The following is a 26,322-nucleotide window of genomic DNA, read 5'->3' on the forward strand; positions in this document are numbered from 1 at the left end:
AAGCACTAATATACTAACAAAGGACTGGCTTATCTAAAGCCAGTTGAGTAGCACTTGAAATGTTTTAGCTCTATGAAGCCTGATGTACTTATATGATTCTGTTTTCTTCAAGTTTGTATCTTCTTGGTCGAATGCACTTATTGTAAGTCGCTTTGGATAAAAGTGTCAGCTAAATGCAATGTAATGTAATGATTTGGGGATCCCTGGGCACTATATCAAGATTAAGTGATAGTGGATCTAGTCTAAAATTATCACAAATGTAAGAAATGTGTGTGCACTCCGTTGATGTGATTGTTCCCAACACACCTGTATTATTGGTCACATTGAATTTATTTTTCAAATGCCATTGGGCCTGCAAATGAGGTTTATAAAATGTAGTTTTCAGATTTAATATGAAAATATGACAAATGTGACAAGTACGGAAGAATATTAGTGCCAGGCATTTGCTTTTTGACAGTAAAGTTACAATTAGGAAAAATACATTCCTTAAATTCAGCTCCCCATTATGTCATTTTATTTGCAACTCTAGCTGTTCATAATTCTATGAAAAATTTGTTTCCAATTTATTTTTCTTTCTCACTTTATTTTTGCCCTTCCGTGGCGGGAGGGAACTTTGAGACGAGGCCTTTAATTGTGATACATATTTTGCCGAACAGTCAGAGCATGTGATGTGTTGTCATGTTTATGTGACAGTAGTAGAACAAAAACAATTTAAATAATTTCTGACAAGCATTGGGAATATTGTATACATCAATTTCTTCATTTGCTAAGAAATTTACCGTAACAAAATTAACACAAGGTTTTTGATTTATTATTGTTCAATCAATAATTGAATAGTCTGAGAACATGGTGATACGGGAGGTGTAATGTTTACCATGTTAATAATTTGCTTATCTGCTCTTAACACAGAGAAAAGCTTAGACGAATGGGAGCGTAAGTAGTTGAGAAGGTATTTGGTCATAAAACAAAGTGAAAAGTTATTAAGTATCCCTTCTTGCATATCTTTAATAGCCACCTTTAGATAAACAAACACAGCAGCGTGTCACAGATTAAACACAATGTCCCTGCACTTAAAATATGATGCATGATGTAAAACAGTGATAGTAAGCTTTGTTGTAATTATTTGGATGGTTGCTGAAACTCCATCGGAAATGTCCCAAAAAGGCATCTTACATGTGGAGAATGTTCACTAAAGTTACACTTTTAGTCCACAGTTCTCTTCATACAGCTGAAGTCCGCTCTCGTTTGGACCTCCCATTATCATTCCTGCTGGAGTCTCCATAGTCACTGATGGAGGGGAACCCAACCCTCTGCTCCATCCATTGGGCCACACTGAGCAGCTTCCGGTCTTGGAGGGCGGGGCCTATGAGCTGTAAACCAATGGGAAGGCCCCGTCTTGATAAAGCAGTTGGCACAGAAACAGCAGGGAGACCTGGGGTGAAGAAAGAGGTTAGTTTGTAGCGTGATAAAAGGTGGAACATAATTTAAACTCACTCAAAGGTACACTTTAGTCTTCGCCGAAATAATCATGTGTGTTTACCTATGGTTTCAGATAATAACAAAGAAAAGAGAGAAGTGAAATACTCCTTTGCCCTTTTAAAGGGGGCCTATTATGCTCATTTACAGGTTAACTGTTTCCTTTTGCACCTCTACTGTGATATGTTTACTTCCTTTAATGTTCAAAAAGCTCTTTGTTTTCTCATACTGCCTGTTTTCTCTTTTCTCCCTCCGTCTGAAATCAGAACCCAGTCTACTCTGATTGGTTAGCTGGCTGGCTCTGTTTTGATTGGTCAACCGCCTAAAGATGTTCAGCCTACCGTTATCATGTACATTGTGTTGGAGGTACATAGGTACATAGTGGTGGCGTTTCAGGCCCAAAAAGCTATATAACACACTACAGGAAAGGGGAAACCCCAAAAAGCACAATAGGGCCAATTTGAACTTCCCTATAAATTATATGGTTATAATTTATGAGATTAACTAAACTGAAGTGGGTTTTATAGAGAAAAAATGTTTTTCGGTGTGTGGGAGTATCCATGAATGCATCCTCCCACACTTCCTATGCGTGCTTGAACAGTTCTTCCTGAAGGCCTTGCTGCCTACCTGCCATGTTGACAGGCTGGGTAAAGACGTCTTCCTGCGTGCTGCGTGTGCGGTTGTCTTCCTGTGTGAAGTCGGAGTAGCGGGCCGCATCAGTCAGAGTGGTGGGCGTCAGCAGCACGTCGACACCAGAGCTGAAGACATGCTTAAAGTCTTCTGCGATCAGCCGCCGCACTTGCTGAGCCTTCACAAAGTAGTGCTCGTAGTTCCTGGCAAAATGAGAGTGAGGAGGAGGGAGACAGTTAGTTCTTGATGTTTCAGAAACATTACAGCTCCAGCATACAATATGAAAAAGAGGCCAAAGAGAAAAAGGTTCAATAAAGGTGCAACTTTAGTACACTGCCTTACTGTTTGAGCAGGAAGTAGTTCCCAGACAGTATCCTTCCTCTCACTACATCGTTGAAGCCCTCATGTCGGCTCGAGGCGTACATGGCCTCCGTCGAGCTATCCACCTCGCTGCGATGGCCTGAAAGGAGAGCCATTTCATAATGTTAGATAGTCAAAGAGATTCCCTGTGTAATCTGAAAGTTAGGTGGCAACTAATGTGAAATGGGGTGGGTGATATATGTAATATAGTAGATGTATTGCGTCTTGTTCTAAGTGGGATGTAGTAAATGACTATTACACTCAGACAATTCTTTAATTGTCACTTTGTTTTGAAGATACTGGCATGAGATTTGGTTTGGTTTTTCAAAAATAAAAGCAACCTTTCAATGAACATAATAGGATATTTTACATTCATTATAAAAGTCAGTCAGTGTATTTCATATAATTAATAAAAGAAATAAAAAACCACAAGGAATATAAATTAAATAATAAATGAATGTATATAAATGAATAACATTTTAAAAACCTTGCTCTGCAAACTATACTTCAGAGAAAAAGTAGTGAATTGTCTTTAATAATTTGTCTAACTTAATAACAGATACCACCATAAGGACTGTTTAGATTCATTTACTATCACACTTGTAATGATAAAAAGCATTGAAGGGTAGCACAGTATAAACAGTTGGAAATAAGAAGATATTGCAGCAATGCCTAAAAAAGTTGAGATATGATCTATATGCCATTTCCCCAAGCACTGGTGCACAAAGCACAGTTTATATATTGTACTCGGGTTCATACCGTATTCTAGGCCGTCGAAGCGGGCCATGTTAGACGCCACCTCAGTGGTACACAGGACGTGGTAGCACACGATGGAGTACTGGGTGTGGGGGAGAGATACTTGCTTCACCCGCGCCCCCGCCCTCTCAAACATGTCAGCAACACGACTCCACTGTGCTACAGTCTCCTCAGACAGCCCGGGGGCGTGGTACTCCTGACATACGTGAAGGGAGAGAAAAGCAGCTTTAGAAAGTCCATGCATTTGTGTTCACAGATATTTTTTAACCACTTACAAATATCTTAAGCTACTACACATACAGTTCAAAGGATCTGTCTTGATGATAATGCTGCTAAGACACATACAGTGCAAGTACAGGTCATGGCTTACCTCTAGGTCTTTGACTATTCCAGTTCATTCTAAGGAGAAGATGATTTTAATACGGAGCTAAACTCACCTTAGGAATGCCGACACAGAGGTTCTTGACATCAAATTGTTCTGGTAGCTCTGTCAGTGACGAGGGGGGCAGGAATTGTTGTTGAGTCTTTAATATCAAGGCCTTGGAGGATTCCTGTGTGACATAGTAAAACCAAGGTTAGGTTAATCATTGGATCCCAGTATGAAAAAGAACAACAATGCTGAGGTGCTATATTGGTTTATTTGCAATGTCACATATTATTTATATTACATGGTTAGAAGAACTGGAAATGTGGAATCACCATCTTTAAGAGCAAGAAATCTTTTTATGTACAGTAGGACTGGATGAGGTTCATCAAAAGGTTCCTACCTAAGACGATGGCTGCGTCACTCACACTGCGGGTGATGATACCGGGGACGTCCATGGAGTTGACCAGGGGGATGAGACCATGTCTGGACAGCAGACCATAGGTGGGCTTCAGGGCTACAACACCACACAGTGCCCCAGGGTTACGAGTAGAACCACCTGTGTCTGAACCCAATGCCCTGTACAGTAAAAGTTCATTGTATTCAGTTGTTGAACTTGTTTTCTTTGTAACAGTTATGCAACTCGTAAATATGTTCCCTCACAGGTAGCTGGTGAGTGAGGCCACAGCTGCAGCACTTCCTCCTGAACTTCCTCCTGTGATGACCCAGTCAGAGTCTGGTGTTGCCTCTGTCGGCTCTCTGTAGGATGCAGAATAGCTCCAGGGGTTCCTCACTGGACCGAAAGCCCCGTCAGTACTGCCCGCACTGTAAGACAAATAAACCGATCGATAAATAAATAGGAAAACTGCCAACCAGTTATCAAAAATGTCTCTTTCTGTATGTGTAAAAATCCGTAAAACAGCTTCATCAAGCTATTTATAAAATAATATGGTGTTTGGAAATATCCATTACTGACAGTGAGTACTGAGCCATTGATAACAATGCCCTTACCCCATAGCAAACTCATCCATGTTGACTTTCCCCATGAGAACAGCCCCTTGGTCAAAAAGTTTCTGGACCACTGTAGCATTGAAGGGTGGAGTGTAGTCTGAAGCACAGGTAACATAATGTTATTTTTCGGGAAAAATTAGACATATTAGACATAGTAATTATTCATAGTAATTATCCGTATTAAATCATACTATTATACTATCCACACTTGGAATAAGTCAATTAAGTCTGTAGTGTGTTTCTGTATACTACATAAGCAAGAATGTATGGGTATGAGACCAGCCTGCTGCACATGACTCAATAGCCCCACAATGCATTGCGTCTTGGCCATCAGTCATGTGATATTTTGAGCAAGGCTAATAGCTTTCACTTTATTACATTTTGATATGTTATCAGGCAATAAAGTAAAAATGTATATTCCCAGAATGTTGTCATTTTTTATCTAAATAACACCTGTTATTTAGATACCTGAAGTTTGGTGCACTATTATTGGAGATGTGACAGATCCACTTGAGTATACTACAGTTTGAATAGTCTGCTGGTTAAATAATACCAATAGTTGTTAATTTAGTATTCAGTGCATTTTAATTAAGTATATAGTGTGCAGTTTGCAAAAGGTTTAGGATGCACAGACCTTTAAGCATCCTGGATGCACATGTAGTCTTGATATTTTCTGTGCAGAAGTTATCCTTGACTGCAAAAGGGATTCCATCCAGAGGACCTCTGGGGGTACCTGAAGGAAAAACAAGATTAGTGACCCCAATGGCTTCACTAAGAATGTATAGAAATGCACGCTCGTGTTTCCACACCTTGCAGCAGTCTAGTTTCTGCTTCTTGAGCCTGCTTCAGCGCCAGCTCCTCCGTCACAGTGATGTAGGCATTAAGATGTTGTGTTTTCTTAATGCGGTTCAGACACTTCCTACAAAGCTCTGTTGGAGAGATTCTTCCCTCCCTGAGCGCCAAAGACACCTGGAGAACAATGATGAAGAACAAGTTATGGAATGTGACTCGTCAATTTTACTTAATTTACCATTTTGAGAATAAACACTTTGGGTTGTCAGCTTAGGAATAGCACATTATAGCTCCATTCTATTCAGGTGTCCAAAATTACAAAACAAAGGTACATAATTATGATGTTACCCAATATTTATTTGAAAAGCCTCACCTTGAATGTTAAGGTTTATATATTAGTTATAACCCAATCATATATTAATAATAAATAACAATCTGAAACAGACACTTTTCAGTTCAGGGCTGCAGATAAAGATATTTATTGACAAACTGTATAAAATCGGGTAGACAGGTATCTATACATTCTTAAGTTAATACATTTATACAATGTTGTAGGGACCAACAATATGTTTAGGCATTTATAAAGCACATTTTCACACATTTTACATTGTTTCACTTCAATTGATTTGACAGTACACAACGACCAATATGTAATTAACTGTTAAATGCTCTAAACAGACATGGAGAACAGTGCATAGTCGTACTAACCTCCCTTATTGTCAGGCTGAGCATTTTTATAGTATTTGTATGGCAACCTTTCAAAAATAATTAACAACCTTCGTACAGTGTCGAGCCCCTGCAGGCTGCCATGTTTGTTTGACCAATAAACCTCTAACAACGCTGTCTGTGATTGGACAGCTGGGAGGAAGCCGCTCTCTGATTGGTGGAGAGGCTTTGAAAGACACCGGTAGTAGAAGTGGCATGTTAAGGAAAGAAGAGGACGTTGGTTTGAAATCATCACAATGGAATTGGCTTGACATGTTTATTAAAGAAGGAAATACATTGTAAATTGTAAAGGACTTCAATAACGTTACGTGGGTTACTGTAATTTAGCATAGTACCGCTAACGCTACAGCTAGAGTGGATCCTGTATGTAACAGGGAGGTAATTATAGCTGCACTATTTTATTTAATATTTAAGAGTTTAAAATGAGTTCTGTGAGACACTTAATGTACAATAGGTGGTTGTTTCACTGCAGTACATCACCGAGTGTGAACACATCAGTTTGCTGGCATGGCAGGCAGAAAAGACTGTTCAGTACTACCAAAAGAAGGATTACTATTATGCCTGCCTGGGTTATTGATCAATATGGAGGCAATGATGTGTTGCGATTCACCAAAAATGCCAGTTTCCCCGTCATCACATACCCCAATGAGGTTATTATCAAAGTGAATGCAGCAGGACTGAACCCTATTGATGTCGGCATGAGAGGTGAGTGACGACAGCATGTGTGCATCTTCACAATGGGAACAGATTTGAAGTGTTAGGATAATCACAATGGTGTTTGTAACGTTTTTTGGAATCAATACTTAAAAGTGAGGATACAGAGTGTGAGGTTGACGTTTCCTGTGGTTATGATGACAAAATGCATCATGCATCCCGTCATTCTTCTCCCACAAAGCTAGTAGGAGGTGGTGGTGGTTTGGTGCAGGGCTGCAAAGAGAGGGGCAAATGCAATAGCATGTTTTGTGGGCGCTCAGTACAAATTAAAGTTTGAGCAGCTTCAGTGCATATTGGAGGGTGTTAATTGGTTGCTGTCCAATTTGCATGTGTTCAGTATAGGGATGACTATATGCAGGGCTGCACATAACTGGTGCGCATGCGCACCTCCGCCAAAAAAAGAGCACCGGGTCATTTGAAACCAAGCGCATTTGCGTACCAACATTGAGAGAGGGAGAGAGAGAAGGGAGAATAGAAAATAGAGGAGAAAGAGAGAGAAGAGAGAGAGAGAAATAAAGATATTTGCGAGTTGCATATGAACCATGATATGAACTCAGGGCCGGTGTTCCGGATTGACTGGTTCCCCGATCAACTGGTTGACAGATGTGGAGGCGTGGCCTCGACTGAAATACACATTTCGATCGCTTCTTCTGTCGTTTACATACATATTTTGGTATATTTGGCTGGATAGGAACACTTTGATGCACATTCAGTACCAGTGTGTGAGGTTGTGCTTACGATGGCAATATCCGGACGCGAACAGCGAGGACTACAAAAAGAAAAACGAGTTGATCGGGGATGTCTGTTCAAAACATTGCGAGCTCCAATAAATCATTTAAACCAGCTATTGTTGCCAGACTTATTTCTGAATATCGTTCTTAATGTGATACCAAGTCCATCTGAGACCTGTGTACACCTTCAGACAGCCTCCAAGTGAAGCACATGTTCTTTACTCACAGTTTGAAAGCAGCGTGGAGAAGTCTTCAGCTGTGTTAAGCTGTGATCGCTCGAATAAATCCTTAAAAGCAGCTATTGTTGCCCGATTTATCACTGAATATCGTTCCTAATGTGATACCAAGTCCATCTGAGACCTGTGTACACCTTCAGACAGCCTCCAAGTGAAGCACATGTTCTTTACTCACAGTTTGAAAGCAGCGTGGAGAAGTCTTCAGCTGTGTTAAACTGTTCCTCTCAGGTAAACTGTGATTCGCCCATGGGAAAATGGGATCCGCCCAGATTAAACTGTGTTACGACTTCTGTGGCTATCTACCAGCGATCATGTTTAATATGAAAGACACACACATCTACATGCCTTATAAAAACGGCATTCTGCAGCACTCATCCAGATAACATGTGACTGTTAACTCGTTTTGCAAAGATAGCAGCAGAAATGTCATTGCTGCATGTGCAGGGATATTAGACTTTAAAATGCTGATGGGTCATTAATGTTGGTCTCGGCAAACAATATTAGGAATCCTCTATTCAAACCACATAATATTCAGTGTCCATCGACATGAAAATAACAAAAAAAGTTCATGCTGGACTCAAACCCGAGTTCCAACAGCAAAAGTCACTCCAGCCCTGCGCGTTATGAGTGCGCCACAGATCAACACGAGGTATCGAACCACCACACTATAATATTTTAGATTAACCTTAACACACTTATATGTAAAACTAACACTTATCACAACATAATGTGGGCTCGCAGGCTGATAAACTAGGATATCTGATCTCGGTGGGTCTTAATGAGGCTTGATACAGACCTCAGTCAGTAGGCTATACTATATTATAATATGTATATTATATGGCTTAAAGTGTACATTCGCTCACATTATAAATGATGGTCGGGTTGCATTTTTCTGGAACTTTTTAACAAGGTTAATCTAAAATATTATAGTGTGGTGGTTCGATACCTCGTGTTGATCTGTGGCGCACTCATAACGCGCAGGGCTGGAGTGACTTTTGCTGTTGGGACTCGGGTTTGAGTCCAGCATGAACTTTTTTGTTATTTTTATGTCGATGGACACTGAATATTATGTAGTTTGAATAAAGGATTCCTAATATTGTTTGCCGAGACCAACATTAATGACCCATCAGCATTTTAAAGTCTAATATCCCTGCACATGCAGCAATGACATTTCTGCTGCTATCTTTGCAAAACGAGTTAACAGCATGTTATCTGGATGAGTGCTGCAGAATGCCGTTTTTATAAGGCATGTAGATGTGTGTGTCTTTCATATTAAACATGATCGCTGGTCACAGCGACATAAGTCGTAACAGTTTAACCTGGGCGGATCCCATTTTCCCATGGGTGGATCCCAGTTGACCCTGAGCGAATCACAGTTTACCTGAGAGGATCACAGTTTATCACAGCTGAAAACTTCTCCACGCTGCTTTCAAACTCTGAGTAAACAACGTACGCTTCACTGGGAGGCTGTCTGAAGGTGTACACATGTTTCAGATGGACTTGGTATCACATTAGGAACGATATTCAGTGATAAGTCGGGCAACAATAGCTGGTTTTAATGATGTATTCGAGCGGATCACAACTTAACACAGCTGAAGACTTCTCCACGCTGCTTTCAAACTGTGAGTAAACAACGTGTGCTTCACTTGGAGGCTGTCTGAAGGTGTACACAGGTCTCAGATGGACTTGGTATCACATTAAGAACGATATTCAGTAATTAGTCTGGCAACAATAGCTGGTTTAAATGATTTATTGGAGCTTGCAATGTTTTGAACAGACATCCCCATGTCAACTCGTTTTTATTTGTGTAGTCCTCGCTGTTCGCGTCCGGATATCGCCATCGCAACCACAACCTCACACACTGGTACTGAATGTGCATCAAAGTGTTCCTATCGAAGCCTAATATACCAAAAGATTTATGTAAACGACAGAAGAAGCGATCGAAATGTGTATTTCAGTAGAAGGCCACGCCTCCACATCTGTCAACCAGTTGATCGGGGAACCAGTTAATCCGGAACACCGGCCCGTAGCGCTGGCTAGATGTTCGCCTAGGCCGCCAGATCTGGGGAGTCGCTGCGCTGGCAGTTCTGGGAGGGAAAAAAACATTTTGACCGTTGGTGCTCATCCTAATTTTCGGTCTTGATGTAACAATATTCATAATTAAGTAAATGTAACACCCTTTTCACCCCGATTACACGTTTCATTTGCCCTGTACGATGGGCGCTGTAAGTGATGAAAATGGGGGATGTTGGTTTATCTGGCGCCCGCAGCTCACAGCCAAAATGCGAGGGAGAGAGGGATGGTGCACCGGTACCAGCGCTGTTGTTATTAGAATCTGGTGCCGCTAGCTGCTCTAACGGATATAAGAAGAAGATGTTTCTACAATAATGTGGAGGGAGAGTCCTCTCCAGTCAGACTGAGAGGCTGATACTACAGCTCAGTGAGGTAAGGACTCTTATGGCGCATTTCCACTGCAGCGGGTAGCCCCGTTTAAGCGTCCTTAACCGTCCTCAAGCGGCCAGGCCAGTTTTTGGTGGCCTTTCCATATAGCCTAGTACCGGCTAGCGGGTACTTTTTCCCTCTTTTCCGGCCTCATAAAATCGTGGTTCCCTCAGACCAGGGCCAGGGCTGAACTAGTGACGTCAACACTCTCGACTGCTGATTGGTCAGAGAGAATCGTCACAAGATCGCGCGCGAGTTCATCCCTAGCGTCGCATATATATTTAGAAGCAAGCTTGCAGCATTTTTATAAACAGCATTTTGTAAACGGATGAGCTACAAAAATGGCTACGTCTAATAAGAAAAGCACACCGTGGTCGACCGAGGAGGTGACGACGTTCCTACATCGCATTGGGGATGATCAAATCCAGCGGGAGCTCGACGGAACAACTCGAAATGTGAACAAAAACAAAGCCGATCGCCCCGCCTATACTGCGTTGCTACCCCAGGTCCTAAACTGTAATGGAAATGCGCCACGGCCTGGGCCGGCCAGCGAGGCAGCCCGAGGCCTGAGCGAGGACGCTTATTAGGGACGCTTAAACGGGGCTACCCCGTTGCAGTGGAAATGCGCCATTAGTCTAAGTTCAAACGGTTTGGTCACAATTTATGTAAACACATATTTCCAAGGCACTCCGTTATAATTATTGGGATAAACAGGTTTCAAATAATTCCAATGTATAAGACAGTAACCAAAAATATCCTTTAAAACTGGAGAGATAAAAAAAAAAGCATAAATAAATAAATGTTAAGGTAAAATAAGATATGAATGAACAACACAAATAAAATAAGTTACATTCATTTGTTATTGGCTATGGTAGGTTATTGGTTATGTTCACATACTTATTTGATTACATCCACTTGTCTAAGATGACAACAGAGACTTTCGACCCAAACCCAGCTGTTGACTTGTGGATGCAAGCAGCTAATCGCAGACTCAACCAGAGAGGAAGTAGTAGGCCTACATCATCAGCTACCATGTCTGACAGAGAGGAAGACAGTGAGGAGAACAGTCAGGAGGGTAGTGATGGCAGCTTGTAGGATTACTGGTCGTGCTAATGTTGTCTTGTGTTCACCTCTGCATGTGTGTTCTGTGTTCACCTCTGCATGTGTGTTCAGTGTTCACCTCTGCATGTGTGTTCTGTGTTCACCTCTGCATGTGTGTTCTGTGTTCACCTCTGCATGTGTGTTCTGTGTTCACCTCTGCATGTGTGTTCAGTGCCGTGTGTCTGGCAAATAAAGTCAAGACCCCCTCAAAAGTTACGGTTTATTTCATTTTAAGGATGAGCCCCAAGCAACATCTCCAGGTGCTCCTTTGAGAACCAGGGCAAAAAAGTTATGTGCACCCCTGACTATATGACTAATTATGACGCTTTTCTTACCTGATATCTGTCTTCGCTGCCAAAGCACATTTTTTTATTTGCATATTCAGTAACAAAAAACTAAATCCTAGACTTTTTTGATACTGTACTCAAAAACAAACCTCCACTTGTTATTATCTAAGGTTTATGGCCACAAGTGAACATTAATTTGAGATCTCTGAGAAACTTTTTTAATCCTTTCAAACTAAATTCACTTTGGTCAGATCTCAACAAAAAAAATTCACTTGTGGCCCTTAACCTCTTCCGTAATTATCCTATGGCCAATTATATTTATATAATCGGCAGGTTTATATTGAACATAATTCTTAGTTGAAATTAATTTAATAAAATAATCAGCAGTTTAAAATATTTGTTAGCAGCTGGCAGCTGCTCAAACGGAATAATCACTTTCTTTTAGTTTCCTTGTTAGTTACATTAAGCAACCAAAAGGTCAACATTTCAACATCAAGTTTTCTTTCAAACTTTGTGTTGTTGTTCCAGTGAATGTTCTCAAAATGGTCTCTAATCAGAAACTCTCCCTGTCAGGTGGCTATGGTGCTTCAAGCTTGTCCATGAAGAGAGACCCTCTGAATTTGATGCAGAATGGCATGGAGTTCCCTCTCATCCTGGGAAGAGACGTGTCTGGGGTCATCATGGAGTGCGGCCTGGATGTGAAGTACTTCACAGAAAGGGACGAGGTAAATGAGGGAGATGTGACCACCACACAGGCAGCCCGCATGTATAAGGAAACAACATGTTCCCGCACACAGTGAGTCGTGTAAAGTATGAGGTAGGGTTGTAGTCATGATGATGCTGTAAACAAAAACATGTAGCTGCCTTAATAGTGCACAAAAACACCTTGCTTAAACACAGATGATGAATCCTGAATTCCGAGGTAGTTACAAAATGGGGCCAGCAGCTGGTGGTGTAATAGTGTGAGGCTGTTTTCAAGCAGAGCATCATCATCATCACATTGGAATAACCTACTTCATGCTCTCCTGGCCACAGTGAACTCTGTCACAACGATCCTTCTACCCACATTATGCACCGTCATGACACGACTCGCATCTCAGCCCTTTGCAGTACAAGAGGGTTGTGCAGGAAGATCAGATACTATTTGTCTTATTTAACCAGCATTGCTAACTGATGGATAACACTGATGATATTATTAAGGAGGATATGCTTACTTTCAGTGCTTTATTTTCCTCATACTCCCTGTGCTGCAGCACCTCTTTTCACCCTCTGTCTGAAACCAGAGCCCAGTCTGCTCTGATTCGTTAGCTGGCCGGCTCTGTTGTGATTGGTCAACCACTGAGGCTAAGGCCCGGGGCATCACTATCACGTAGAATGTGTTGGAGGACGCTAGCCAATAGAAGCACAGGTGTTGGCTAGTGATGTTATTAATTTACAGATGTAAACAAAGGAGTCCAATGGAGGCATTTCAGTCCCAGGGGGTGTGGGAGAGAAACTCCCTCTGAAGGGAACTTTGGGATTTTAGCCTTTGCAGACCATTTACATGCACACAAACCTATAGCACACTACAGGAGAGGGAAACAAAGCATAATAGGGCCCCTTTAAGAAACAACGCATTCTACAGTTAAAACTAAATCATTTTTTGATAAATCCGCTGACAAGTGAATTGGAATCAAACTCAAATGTCTTAATTAATTGTTTAGCAAAATGTTTTTTACATATTAAAAAAAATGACCATTTGTATATCAAATACCCAACCTTTTCTACCATGTCTCTATGGTTAAAGGAAAAAAATCGGCAAAAAGATAAATATATAAAATTAAACCAAACATTATTGCACATCATATTTTTTTTAAACTTTAGTTAATTATTTATATTTATATATAACAGGTTTTTTTGTTCAAACATCTTATTTGTATAATTATGTGTATTTATTTAGTGGTTATGATATAGATTGTACATTATTTGTAATTATTTTTTATGTGAACTGGTTATGAGTAGTTTGAGCACTTCTTGAAGTCATATTCTGCTTTTTGTGACCACAGAGAGTGGTCACAAATGACATGTGCTACTTTTAATTTGATACTCATCTTACCAAAGAAGAACTAACTATAGAAATACAGACGCACATTTGTTTATGTCAATTGAATGGGTGTCATGTCGCTGTGTGTCTCCTTCAGGTGTGGGCAGCCATCCCTCCATGGAAGCAGGGCAGCCTGGCTGAGTTTGTGGTGCTGAGTGCCAACGAGGTATACTTCATCAATGTTGTTGGTGCAACAGCAAATCTATCTCCATGAGAGATCACAATGCCTCGGGTATCAGTTCTGGGTTAGGAGTTTCCTCTTTTCTTTGTGGTTTGTGTCAGTTGCCCAGCAACAATTTCAACACCCTCATACGAAAAATGTGTTGATTTTTCCTTTTAAATTGATTAACCCATATTTGAGGTATTTACATGCACTAAAACCTATAACACAATACAGGAAGGGGAAACTCCAAAAAGCATAAAAGGGCCCCTTTTAAATGTGATGATCTGGTAAATACTGTGCGTTGGTGATGGCTTTCAGATGCTATTTCATAATGACTCAGCACGTGTACTGCTGAAAGGTGATACCCTTTATTACTGCTTTTATTATTTAGAGATGCAAAATATGAATTTTCTTTTTGAGCCGATACCAATTAACGATAATTAGCTGCTTCTCATTGGAAGTACCGATAAGATAATTGTACATCTTTACATGGTAGATTAAACTCATGCTGCCTCTGAAACTGTAAAACAGTCCACACTGTTTGCTCGTAAATATGCTGAACTTGTAGCATATATTTGTGTAATGCAAACCATCTTTGAAGGTGCATACCCCTCCCTACAGTATTGGACTGTTAGGGATTCTGCACACGTCAATGAAAGCATTGTGGCTTTATATTACTGGCTATATTTAATTTAATTATCGGAATAATACATGATAATATAGATTTCCCATTATCTGCCAGATACATTTTGTGAATCCCTAACTCTTGTGTGTTGTGTTCAGATATCCCGCAAACCAAAGTTACTGAGCCACAGAGAGGCAGCAGCCATTCCCTATGTGGCAACGACGTCCTGGTCTGCACTGGTCAACACGGGGGGGCTCAGCAAGGACAACTGTGCCAAGAAGCGGTGAGGGAGACACACAATGTCCACTCGCTGTTAATCCCTGTCCGCCCCAAAGAAGCTCTCTGTCTTTGATCTGAATCATTATTCCTCTCAGCGCTCCTCCTAAGCTCCCTCGCTCCGTAACGAGCCTCCAGGTGACGAGCCATTGTTCTCCGGCAGCGGCTCACTTCTGCGAACTTGACACGATGAAGCCCTGAAGTCTGTTTGACATGAATCCTAATGAGGGAGACTGTGCAGCAAAAGTGCGTAAACATTGTTGAATGTGAGCTTTTCCTCTTCCCCGCAGGATATTGATACTTGGCGGATCCGGGGGAGTGGGAACATTTGCTATACAGGTACGGAGGAAGAGGAGGAGGAGGAGGAGGAGGATGATAGCGGAGATGTGAAGTGGACTCATATCCTGGGAGATATTACACTTACAATCATATGCAAAATTCTTTTTTTTACTTTATTGACTTTTATTAGGCACTGGTTTTAATATTACTTCTTTATACACATTATTTTTTTACTCTTCTTCTTCTTCTTTTTTTATGAATATTACATTAATCTTGGGTCAACTTATTTTACTTAATTTATCTTACTCCTATTGTTATTTTATTTTGCACTAATGTTGTTTCCCATACACTGTTTTTTTATTTCTATATTGTTGTATTTCTTGAGCAATCTCTTTCCTTTGTAATCAAATAAAGTCCTGTCTTATCTTACACAAATATTTCCTTATGTAGCATTTTGGAAGTGCCTCAAGCTCAAAACAGCCTGCACTAAATACAACCATATAATCATTCTCTGTGACAATAGCGTAAAAATAGACACTGATCATAAAATAAACAGGGGTGGAATTAAAAGTCTGCCTGGCCTGTCAGGTTTCAGACTGTGCCCCACACCTTGCTTGGCGACCTGAATACTCTATCTCACATTACACAGACGTTGATCTCATTAATGAAACATGGTGAGTCTCTCTCAAACACTGGCTAGCATTCTGCTCTCTACAGTAACCTAAACATGAATTTGTTTTTAACGTTAGATAAAGGATACAAACTAAATCTGATCCTATCGTTTGTGTCCAGATGCTGAAGGCTTGGGGCGCCCATGTGACTGTGACCTGCTCCCAGAATGCAGAGTGGTTTGTGAGGGACCTGGGGGCGGACCATGTTGTTGACTACACCTCCGGGCCTGTTGAGAAACCACTCAGTGAACTGGAGAAGTAAAAAATCCCAAACGAACAACTGCAGATATCTATGTCGGTTTTGAATGGTAGTTGGTGCGTGAATGTATCCATGACTTGCCCCTTGTTACCAAGACAACCCTGCCCCTCTAGCTACAGTTGACTCATAAGATAAGATTATTGATCCCAATTTGGGAAATGTTTGCGTTGCAGCAGCATAAAAGACAAGGCATTGCACATAAGTAGAAATGTAAATGGTAGAAATAAACAATTCTAAAATGTAAAGATCTCAAAATAGAAATAAAACGGCATTAAAAAAGTTAAAATATACAAGTTGAAATACCAATTTACAGTAAACAAAATATAAAGCAGCGAGGGAGCTCTTCAATTTTCGGACAAACTTGTCGCCTGTCTTGCACACCTCCAAACTCTCCTTTTGTTTCTTATACCCAACAACTGCATGTATCTTTACCCTTTCTCTTGTTTTTTACCTCAAGATTCGACCTCATCCTGGATAATGTCGGGGGGGAAACAGAGCGTTGGGCGCTGACCCTGCTTAAGCCTTGGAGTGGCGCCAAGTATGTAACCCTTGTGACGCCGTTCCTCCAGAACACTGACTTACTGGGCATCGCTGACGGCATGATGCAGACTGCTGCCACGGTGGCCACTAAGGCCCTCAAGGTAATCCTGGTAGATAACAAAGATGCAGCTTGATAAGTTATATATTATATATATATATTAAATACACTGGTTGTGCCCTTAAATGGAATTGATCCAATTTCAAAATGTTAATTACCTTGGCATATGCGACAGAATGTTGCTAAACGGTATGTTGCTTTTTGTATCATCTTGTTACTGTTGATTTGTACCTATGGAGTGCTTCATGGATCACATGTGTTTGTATGCCAACCTGGAAGTTAACATTGGACTGGTTTCCCCTTTTCCATTGGCTTTTGGATTACTGAAGGAAAAATAAACTCTGTGGCAGACAAACGTTTATGAAAATTAAACCTTTTCCCTGCAATCTTAACAAATGAACTCTACTTTAATGATTTTCAAGCATAATTGTAATCACTCTGTCGAAAAATATAATTTTAGTGTCTAAATGAATTACATCATGGTCGCAATGCTTCAACTTTAACACCCTGAGTCGATGAGTTTCCTCATGTTTGCCCTGATTGCTTTGTAGTCTCATTTAGCCACTTGTTGTTTTCAAGACATGTGCTAAAATCTCTCAGGCTTATGTTAACCACATACCTTATTTAAAGCGTCTAACCAAAATCCAGTTTGAAACTCATTGATTTAGAACCGAGTGTGCCGAAATACTGACACATTTCCAGGTTTAAGGACTCATTACTGCAGTACTCTTTTTCTTCCCATTTTAACGTGTCAGGATATCAGGATTTCAGTTGAACATTGTGCAAACTACGATCAACTTCCTTGGTCTAAAAATGTCCCTGCAGTAATAGACATCAGAAGATCATCATGCTATATTTGAAACATATATTGTAGGGCCATACCTATACAAAACATGTCTGTGAAGTTATTTTTTTTAAATACCAAACAGATCATGCATTTTAGCCATCCCTCATACTGCTCATACCCGAGGTTACCTACTGTAACCCCTGCTTCTATGAGTAATGGCGTAGCCCTCTAAGGCTATCGCTATTGGGTAATCCCCCTGCGCCCCCGCGCAGCACTGAAACACTTGTAGTCCACGCCCACCCGCAAGGTGGGCCCCACCCTCGGGCTTCCTTCCGGTATAAATAGGAAGGAGGCCCGACAATCTGCTCCCATACAAAATAACTTTTCTTCAGCTATTCGTAGAGCCAGTGGGGCCCAGCACTTAGAGGGCTACGCCATTACTCATAGAAGTGGAGAGAGGAATGGGAGACATCCCTCAAATATAAATGAACAGTGGGAAGACCAAGATGCAGCAGTGCAAATATCTTCCACTGACATTCCTCCGTGCAAAGCCGTGGAGGAGGAAATTCCTCTGGTGGAGTGCGCATTGATATTCCACCCCAGAGGAGACATATGCCTGCGACACAGCCTCACACAGCCAGTGTGACAGCCGTTGTGCAGACAGAGGTTGCCCGATCGAGCGCTCTCTATAGTACACAAACAGGCACTGAGAACGCCGCCATGCGCGCCACATAGCAAGACAGGGCGCGCACCGGACAGAGGAGATGAGATGTGGCTTCTTCCTCCGATTTGTGAGGAGGCGGAAAAAACCCATCCAGGGTGATCACTCTTGACCTGAAGGAGCTTGTGATGACCTTTGGCATAAAGGCTGGGTTAGGGCGTAGCACAGCCGAACTGCCATCTCCTTGGATCCGGAGGCATGACGGAGCCACAGAGAGAGCAGACAAATCACTCACCCTTTTTGCTGATGTTAGAGCCAAAAGCAGTACTACTTTGGCTGATAACATTTTAAGGGGAACCTGCTCTAAAGGTTCAAATGGGGCTTTGCTTAGTGCTCGTAACACCAAAGCCAAATCCCACTGAGGCGCCAGTGTGCTGGCCTATCACTGGGTGACTGGTGATCGCTCCCTCCACCTGCGAGAGAGCGTCCCCGCGCCACGGAATTTCCCACAGCCTGCCTGACAGCGTATGCTGCTGTAGGCATGGAAACCAGGAAGCGCCCGTGCGCTCCGGGGAAATTAGGATCACTGACAGCCGCTCCTCCTGCACTCGGTCCAGGCACCGGGGAATCAGCGGGACTGGTGGGAAAGCGTACAACAGTTCCCTGGGCCATGGACGATGTGCGAACGCGTCCACCCCCGCGCTGACAGGGAGAACCAGAGGGCGCATTGCGCGTTCCCTCGTGCGGCGAACAGATCCACCTCCGCCCTCCCGAACCGGCTCCAAACCTGGGCGATCAGCTCGGAAGGTAGGCTCCAGTCCTCCTGGCGAGGACCTCCTCTGGACATGAGGTCTGCCCCTTTGTTCAATTCGCCGGGCACATACATTGCTCTGATGGAGAGCAAGTGTGCGCGCGCCCAGATCAACAGCCGCCTGGCTGTGTTCAGAAGCTGCGCTGAGCGTACTCCGCCCTGGCGATTGATGTAGGCTGCAGCGGCTCTGTTTTCTGTGCAAATTAATACATGCTGATTCTGCAGCAACGGGGCAAAATGCTGAATTACTCTCCGTACGGAGAGCAATTCCAGCACGTTTATGTGGAAGGACATGTGAGCCGGCCACTGTCCCCCAACTGCCTGCGACATACACATTCCTCCCCACCCTGAGAGAGATGCGTCTGTAAACACCGAGATGTGTGACGTAACTCTGCCCAGGGCCACACCCGCTGACAGGACGTGGGGACTTTTCCAATAGGTTAAGTCTGAACCCACGGAAAGAGGCATGGCTACCATGCGCCTCTTCTGTCGCACGGGATCGATGCGTAGGCGAATAAACCACCTCTGGAGTCTCCTCTGGACCCAGGGGAATCACCACGTGACCGGCTGCCATCATGCCGAGCAGCTGCATCTCGGAGAGGGCTGTCACCACGCTGCGGGGTGTGACGCATCGAAGGAGAGCTGTCAGCGTCTCCACTCTCTGCCGTAAGAGTCGCGCTCTCATGCAGGCGAGTTTAATTCCACACCCAGGTAAACAATACTCTGGGAGGGAAGAGGACAGCTCTTTTTCCAGTTTATTATGAAACCCAGCTTTGACAGATACGATATGAGCTGTACCGTCTGTAAAGCCACTTCCTCCCTGGAGCGAGCCATCAGCAGCAGGTCGTCCAGGTAAAACAGTACTCATCTTTCCTCTGTGTAGCGGCTGCAGTGCCGTCTCTACACACTTTGAAAAGGTGCGAGGAGCCAGGGAATAACCAAACGGCAGTCGGTTGTACTGGTACGATATTCCCTGGAATGAAAACCGCAGGAATTTCCTGTGTTGTGGGATGATGGGTACGTGGAAGTATGCATCCTTCAGGTCTATAGAGGTGAACCAGTCTCCCTAGTTAACGCACTCTAGCACCCTTTTGATCGTCAGCATGTGAAAAGGCCTTTTTCATTATTGCCTCGTTGAAAGCTGATAGATCGAGGATGGGTCTCATTCCCCCCGTCTTTTTCGGGATAAGAAAATAGCGGGAGTAATACCCCTGATTTTCTTCCCCTTGGGGAACCCTGGAAATAGCCTCTTTCAACAGGAGTTCCCGTAGCTCTGCTTGGAGTGCAAGACACTGTTCTCAGGATGACAGGCGTGTCTCCTGTATCCCGTTGAACTGTGGGGGGCGGGGAGGCGAACTGCAGGGTGTACCCTCTGCTGATCAGCCTGCTCATCCATCTGTCCATCAGACACACGCGCTGCCACTCTGAGAAACACTCTGAGAGCGGGCGCACATGCTCGAGAGGTGTTGTGGTCGTCATGACGACGAGCCACGCCAGAGCCCTCGCTACCGCTGCCCGTGAGGCAACCCAAGGTGGGCCAAGAGCGAAAGGGCTGTGAGGAGGCCTCCACACGCTGCTTTTCACTCCGACTCTCATCATGAGGCGCGTACACGCTCAGAGGATGAGTGGAGGTGTGTGCAGTGACGTCCACATGAGGCGTTACCACGGCGCTCATGGGCTTATTGTGACCGTGTGTAGGTGGCGTATCTCGGACAGAGGAATGCCGTGAGCTCTGTGGTTTAATAACCGAAAAGTTATAACCACCAGGCCTCTGCAGCGAACCCTGCTGCCTACTAATCAACAGATTGGAGGCAGCTGGCGTAGTTACCGAGCTCTGCAGCTTATTAACCGATAGATTAAAACCTGCAGGTTTTTGTAACGAACGCTGCTGGCTATTAACCGATAGGTCATAGGCAGCTGGTTCACCCAGAGTGGGGGATATGTGAGACAGATTTGAAACTGATGACTCAGACAAAAGGTTGGGAAATGAGCTTTATTTCTCTTTATTTCCCTCACAATCCCCCCCAAACCGTCAAGGCCGGCTCTGCTTCCTCGGCGGCTCTCTTGGAGCAGACGAGCGGGAATACCTCACTCCCCGTTGTCAAATATAAGCGCACACTGATGCGCTCACACACGCACGGACATACACAACCACTCAGAAGCGCCACATGTATAGGCTATCAACAACAGCCTGCCCTGGCCTCAGACCACCACAGCCTGACAACGGCACAGCGAACTAAGAAGAGGATTACACCTTGATTTCCTTGATGTTCCCCTATTGGTTGGGGCCCTTGGGGGAACTGTTGGACCAGCCTCTCCTCCTGGCTGGCTGGAGAAGAAGGTTGCACAGCCACGGATACAGCTTCACTTGTGGAGCTACATGGCAATGATGGTGGTGAGGCAGGTGAGCTATCGTTAGCCTCCGGCTGCCGCTGCACGTCAACATTGCTAACGTTAGCGCTCGATTTCGAGGACGATGTATGACAAAAAAAAAACGGTCTAATTTTGTCAGTTTAGCTGTTACATCTCCTTGTTCTCTCTTGTCCTTTCTCTTTTGAGCACTGCTCTTGTGCTTTGGTTTGCTGTACATTATAAATGCAAGCTATTACTTTTTTTTATAATGCTACCGGGCCTTTTACCTGTCTCGATGTGGACAATGCTTGTTGCCAAAAGTGCAATAAGTGTTTAGCATGTAAGGGCGGTAACACGAGCAATTTGTCTAAACATTTAGCAAAAGTGCACCACATTCAGACGGAGGAATCCACCAGGTTCTACTGTCTTTCTAGTAGCTCTGTAGCCCCCCCCCCATCCACGAGTAACGTTTCCACGTCAGGTGTTATGTATGCTAGCACCAACACACGGAGTTAACTCAATTATACAAACATGGGTTAATGATAGAGGTAACTGAGTTATTTATTTTGTTAAAGTTTCAGCTATTCTGTTCACAGTTCTGTCATCAGATTATTTAATACGATTTGTTAAAACACTGTTGTTTCTTTTGATGTGAAATATTATTTATTTAATTTAAATAAAAAGCAATGTTAATTTTGTTCAAAATGTGTCTAGTTAATTTAATAATATATGTATTTTTGAATCAAGTATTCATCTTTATTGTCTTCATTGTTAGTTTCCACATGCCTAAAACAACCTCAAGCTAAATCTAAAAGTTGATGGCTAAATAAGAGCGTTTGAGAAATTGTGCAAGGCATAATAGTCGATTAATCGTTTCATTAATCGATAGATTAATCGATTATCAAATTAGTCGTTTGTTGCAGCCCTATCGGCCATGACGCAGACTTGTGATATATTTACTATTGTTACAGGTTATTTAACGTATCTTGCCCGAAATATAACATCATCATTAGTACATACATTATCATGTGTTTTTACTGTCAGGACAACTTTAGAACATAAGCTTAATTCCCCCCCCCCCACCCACACACTCCCTGGAGATCAGAACATCCTGTCAGAGAGCTGTGGTGAACACCATGCACACGGCTGGGCACAGCTGTGGCTGAAGTGTGCATGACACCACCTCTTCTGACTCGAGGCACTAACCACTAACTAACTTCCTTCTTGTTTCAAGGTCTGGTTACCCCCAGAGCCCAATGTGTGTTGCTTTATTATCCTGTTGAGGTGTTTAGAATGATGTTTTGCATGAATGGCGTTGAGAATAAGTAAATAGATGTTTTGTTTCTTGAAGTTCTGAAAAAGTTCTGGAGATGGAATTTACTGTCTGGGAGTTAAATACGTTTGTAATAAGTGAACATGATGCAATTTCCTTTCTGTTCAGTACCAAGGAAATGTGCTTTGACTCATATCTACATGCAGACAGGATGTGTGGTGGAAGAAATCTGTTGAGTATATCAAGATATTTTAAAAAGTTCTTCAAAAAATCATCAATGTGACACAGATGTTGGCACCTGGGAAAGAGAAACAGGATTATCAACACCATATTTGATTGACAACAGCCAACATTTATAAGCTGTCCATTGAACGACAGGTTGAGATTTGTACATGCAGTGACGGAAGATAATCGGTTATAGCGTAGTAACGTTGCTTCCTGATTTTCCGGCCGCGGCTTTACTATAACGTTTTTTTTTTTCTGTCACTTTAATATAAAATCGGTTGGTGACGCAGAGATCAGGGAACAGACGTGACAGCGGCACAGCGGCACAGCAACACCAAACACGGAGCAGTCTGCTTTATCCACCAACACAACACCACCAGTCCAGAACCAACAGCAGAAGGACCCGCTCTGAATCACTCCGTGTCGCTGCGGCACAGGGATTTATGTTTTTCAAAAATAATCGCGTTACAATCATGTCAGGTTTTTGGTGGATTTAATTAAGTCTTGTATTGCAAAGTATGAATGTCCTCTAGCAATTTTCAGACGATATATACGTGTGTAAAGTTTGTGAAGGCAGGAGGAAAAAAGCTCCCGCGATCACCGTCTCCTCTCCGTTCCTCCAAACCCCGCCCCCTCCCTGAAAATAATGAGTGACAGGCTGATAGTGACCCGATAGAAACTTTATTATTCACTTAATCACTGAGATATAATGAAGCTAATTTAATCTCATACATTCATAGGATTTATGTAACAGTAAGACAGAGAATGTAAGTGTGCACCCACATGCAGTATTTTAGTTGTTATATGTAAATACTCCTGTTGTCTGCTGTGTTCAGACTCAAGTGTTGTTAGTGATGCCACATTCAGGACATTCAGTGTCCTTTTCTTAACAGAAGGCCGTTGCTAGAAGCTGCAGCTAGACTGCAGAAGCATTATTTTTTAGTTTTTGAGGATGGAACAACTTCACACACAGATATAGGGAGGCTAGACCTATACAATTCATTTATTTTGGTTTATAAATGAATGTCAAGACATTTATGTTATTGATTTCTGAAGCACTTTCTAAATAATAAAAAGAGAGTTCATATGTATTTACTGCATGTATGCATTGATGAAAAATAAGCCATGTGCAGTAATATAGAAAATTGAGGATTCAACGCATTGGTATGAATCGTGATGTATCGGGATATCGAATTGAATCGAATCGTTGACAGGATAATCGTAATCGAATCGTGAGACCAGTGAAGATGCACAGCCCTAAGTGTGACGCCTTAGAAATGCTATCTCCACTCCACTTCTGTAGAAATAGGAACAAAATGAACAGCCATACCGCCCACATTAGCCCGCTGGATCTTGAACTGCCTTGTGCTTCAGACAATGTGATATAAGACTGAGAGGTGCTCTCCCACAGGGAGGATCTAGTTAACAGCAGCAGTGTCTCTCATTAGCTCCCGTCTTTTTCAGCGTCATACATTTTAAATTAGCCTGAAGTAAACATGTTAATTACTACTTCATTACTTGAACTTCCTGAACACACACACACACACACACACACACACACACCCTTTATGTTCAGTATCTTTTCTCATATACAGTATTACACATGTATGTCATGGCTTGGTGCATACATACACACTTCCCCTTTTTATAATTGAATTGTTTTAATGCTCTTAAGACTTACCCACCCAAATGATAGGTCTCACTTCTGTAAACTATTGTACACTTATACTTGTGAACCCTTTGCCTCAAGTAAGCTCTACTGTCACTCACAGAAGAACACAGAAATAAAACTAAAATATGCAAACATTACCATCATACCAACAGTCTTACCAGATCAAGTGAATTTAAAAAAAAGGAAAATGGCAAGTAAATTATATTTATGAAGACAAATTAGCTATTCCAGTCACAAGGGCTAATGGTTTGTCCTTTATTACAGGACCTAGCAGCACTGAGATCAGCTAGAATGCTGAATTAGGAAATCAGTAAATCAAGTAGTATCTCAGCTTCAGACTTGACTTTGGTGCACTGTCATTATCACCAGTAATGTTTCTGCTTTGCTCACAGTGTAACAGGATGTAACAATGCTCTATGCCTTTGCTCTCCTTCCGTTTTCTTGTAGCACCTCGTCAAAGGGGTTCACTACCGCTGGGGATTCTTTGCCCCTAGTGGTCCTGCACTGGATGAAATCAGTGAAATGGTGGATGCAGGACAGGTACATTACCACCTTTTGTTCTCAAAACTTTTCAGGGATGATAACAAACTGACACGTGTGTTTATAATTATATATCAAATGTAAAAACAAATGTGGAAAGTTCACTCTTTTAACTAGAGCATCACAGTTACAGTCACATCATTCACACAGCAGCAGGATATATGACCCCTCCCTTCCTCTCTCTTCAGATCCGGGCAGTGGTGGAGGAGACTTTCAGTTTTTCCCAGGTTCCTCATGCCTTTGAGAAGATGGAGAAAGGCCACGCTCGAGGGAAGACTGTGGTCCAGATCAGCGAAGAGGATGATTACTCATAGCACCGACTCTTGGAGGAATGCTTTGCTGTACTGCTCTACATTTGTGTGGATGACTGTTTTGAAATGAGATAGCTAATATAACGAACTGAGTGTCACAGAAACAAGTTATTAAAATCTTTTATTTTCTAAAAAAGACAAAAGAAAGAAAACGGCATTCTTATTTTCATGTGCGACAGCTTTCTCTCATACATTCACATCTTTACAGCAGTGGGCAGCATAGTTGTTGCAGTTCTGCTAGGAAATTTCATCTCAAATATATACACTTGATGCTTATGTACAACTTGATGCAGTAGGGTACAGCTTGTGAAAAGTCCTAACAAGATATCCAAACTCTACAATAGATATTTTAAATCTACATTGATAAAAAAAAGAATACATCTTAGGAGTGTGCACGTCAGACTTCATAATGCAGCAGCTCTCAATATACACTATACATTCATATATGCAGACATGATCAGAAATAAGACAAAGGAACCAGTAGAAATGTACCATAAAGTAAAGAGAAGTGTGCAGCATTGAACCAGGGCTGAGTCCTCTCTATAAGCAGTGAAAACATAGAGATGTGTGCATGGAGTCTTTGGTCTATAGTGGCAAAGAAATATGTAATATTTGTACACAACTCAATCATTCAATCTACTCTAAGAACATAGTTATATTGTTGATCCAGTCAATGGTTCCCCTCAACAGTCAGAACTCCACACAAAGGTGCAACGATTGATCCGATGCTCCCTCTCTGTGGAGTGGGCAACCCCGACGGAGCTGCATCACAGGGTTCAGTGTGAGTGGAGGCTCATCAGATCACAGGATGTCCAAGGTCCACCTTTGGTTCAGTTCTCTTTCCTCACATATGTTCAGGACCACCAGGTTCTTGTCATACTGATGTCCACCTAAGACGAGAAAACAGTGTGTTTGCACTGTAAACATTTTTGTTGACACAAACTGGTAAGTGGATCATTAAGGGGAGTCACAGGGGAGTAAACATTATCCCCGTGAAACTACACCTGTTTTCTGAAAGTGTATTTAAATATGCAAATAACTGGGTGAATTTAGGAGATTTCTACATACACAAGAAGAGACACGTTCACCAAGTCCACTAACAACAGCGGG

The 26,322-nt window shown here is 42.4% G+C and overlaps 3 protein-coding genes across 5 annotated transcripts in view; 1 reads left to right on the forward strand and 2 right to left on the reverse strand.

Annotated features, from left to right (window-relative positions):
• Positions 1-373: 373 nt before the first annotated feature.
• On the reverse strand, positions 374-6,219 carry qrsl1 (glutaminyl-tRNA amidotransferase subunit QRSL1). The gene is given in 12 exon segments (XM_034222342.1): positions 374-1,432; positions 2,104-2,309; positions 2,449-2,566; positions 3,226-3,418; positions 3,660-3,720; positions 3,722-3,773; positions 3,990-4,165; positions 4,250-4,411; positions 4,598-4,694; positions 5,232-5,330; positions 5,407-5,566; positions 6,098-6,219. Coding segments are annotated over 12 exon segments (1,560 nt in total). The 5' UTR covers positions 6,122-6,219; the 3' UTR covers positions 374-1,220.
• A 78-nt stretch (positions 6,220-6,297) lies between these two features.
• On the forward strand, positions 6,298-25,355 carry rtn4ip1 (reticulon 4 interacting protein 1). Of its 2 annotated transcripts, none has more exons than XM_034222343.1 (9): positions 6,298-6,820; positions 12,200-12,351; positions 13,807-13,875; positions 14,656-14,780; positions 15,064-15,112; positions 15,845-15,981; positions 16,440-16,623; positions 24,809-24,901; positions 25,090-25,355. In XM_034222343.1, the coding sequence occupies exons 1-9, from the start codon at positions 6,538-6,540 to the stop codon at positions 25,213-25,215; spliced, it is 1,218 nt and encodes a 405-aa protein (XP_034078234.1). In that variant the 5' UTR covers positions 6,298-6,537; the 3' UTR covers positions 25,216-25,355. The 2 variants fall into 2 exon arrangements, with proteins under 2 accessions (XP_034078234.1, XP_034078235.1); XM_034222344.1 differs by having other exon boundaries at positions 6,298-6,493.
• Positions 25,316-26,322, reverse strand: part of crybg1a (crystallin beta-gamma domain containing 1a) — a 57,645-nt gene continuing 56,638 nt past the window's right edge. For both annotated transcript variants that reach the window (XM_034222340.1, XM_034222341.1), the window contains one exon: positions 25,316-26,102. In XM_034222340.1, the coding sequence (XP_034078231.1) occupies positions 26,014-26,102 (89 nt within the window). In that variant the 3' untranslated portion in view covers positions 25,316-26,013. The remainder of the gene's footprint in view (positions 26,103-26,322) is intronic.

Source organism: Gymnodraco acuticeps, unplaced genomic scaffold, assembly GCF_902827175.1.
Source record: "Gymnodraco acuticeps unplaced genomic scaffold, fGymAcu1.1, whole genome shotgun sequence".
Lineage (NCBI taxonomy): Eukaryota > Metazoa > Chordata > Actinopteri > Perciformes > Bathydraconidae > Gymnodraco > Gymnodraco acuticeps.

Excerpts from the sequence above, each read along its gene's own strand:
- rtn4ip1 (XM_034222343.1), top strand. The coding sequence starts at position 6,538 with ATGAGTTCTGTGAGACACTTAATGTACAATAGGTGGTTGTTTCACTGC. Across the intron at positions 6,821-12,199 it reads TATTGATGTCGGCATGAGAG|GTGGCTATGGTGCTTCAAGC; the intron begins GTGAGTGACGAC and ends TCTCCCTGTCAG. Across the intron at positions 15,982-16,439 it reads CCACTCAGTGAACTGGAGAA|ATTCGACCTCATCCTGGATA; the intron begins GTAAAAAATCCC and ends TTTTACCTCAAG.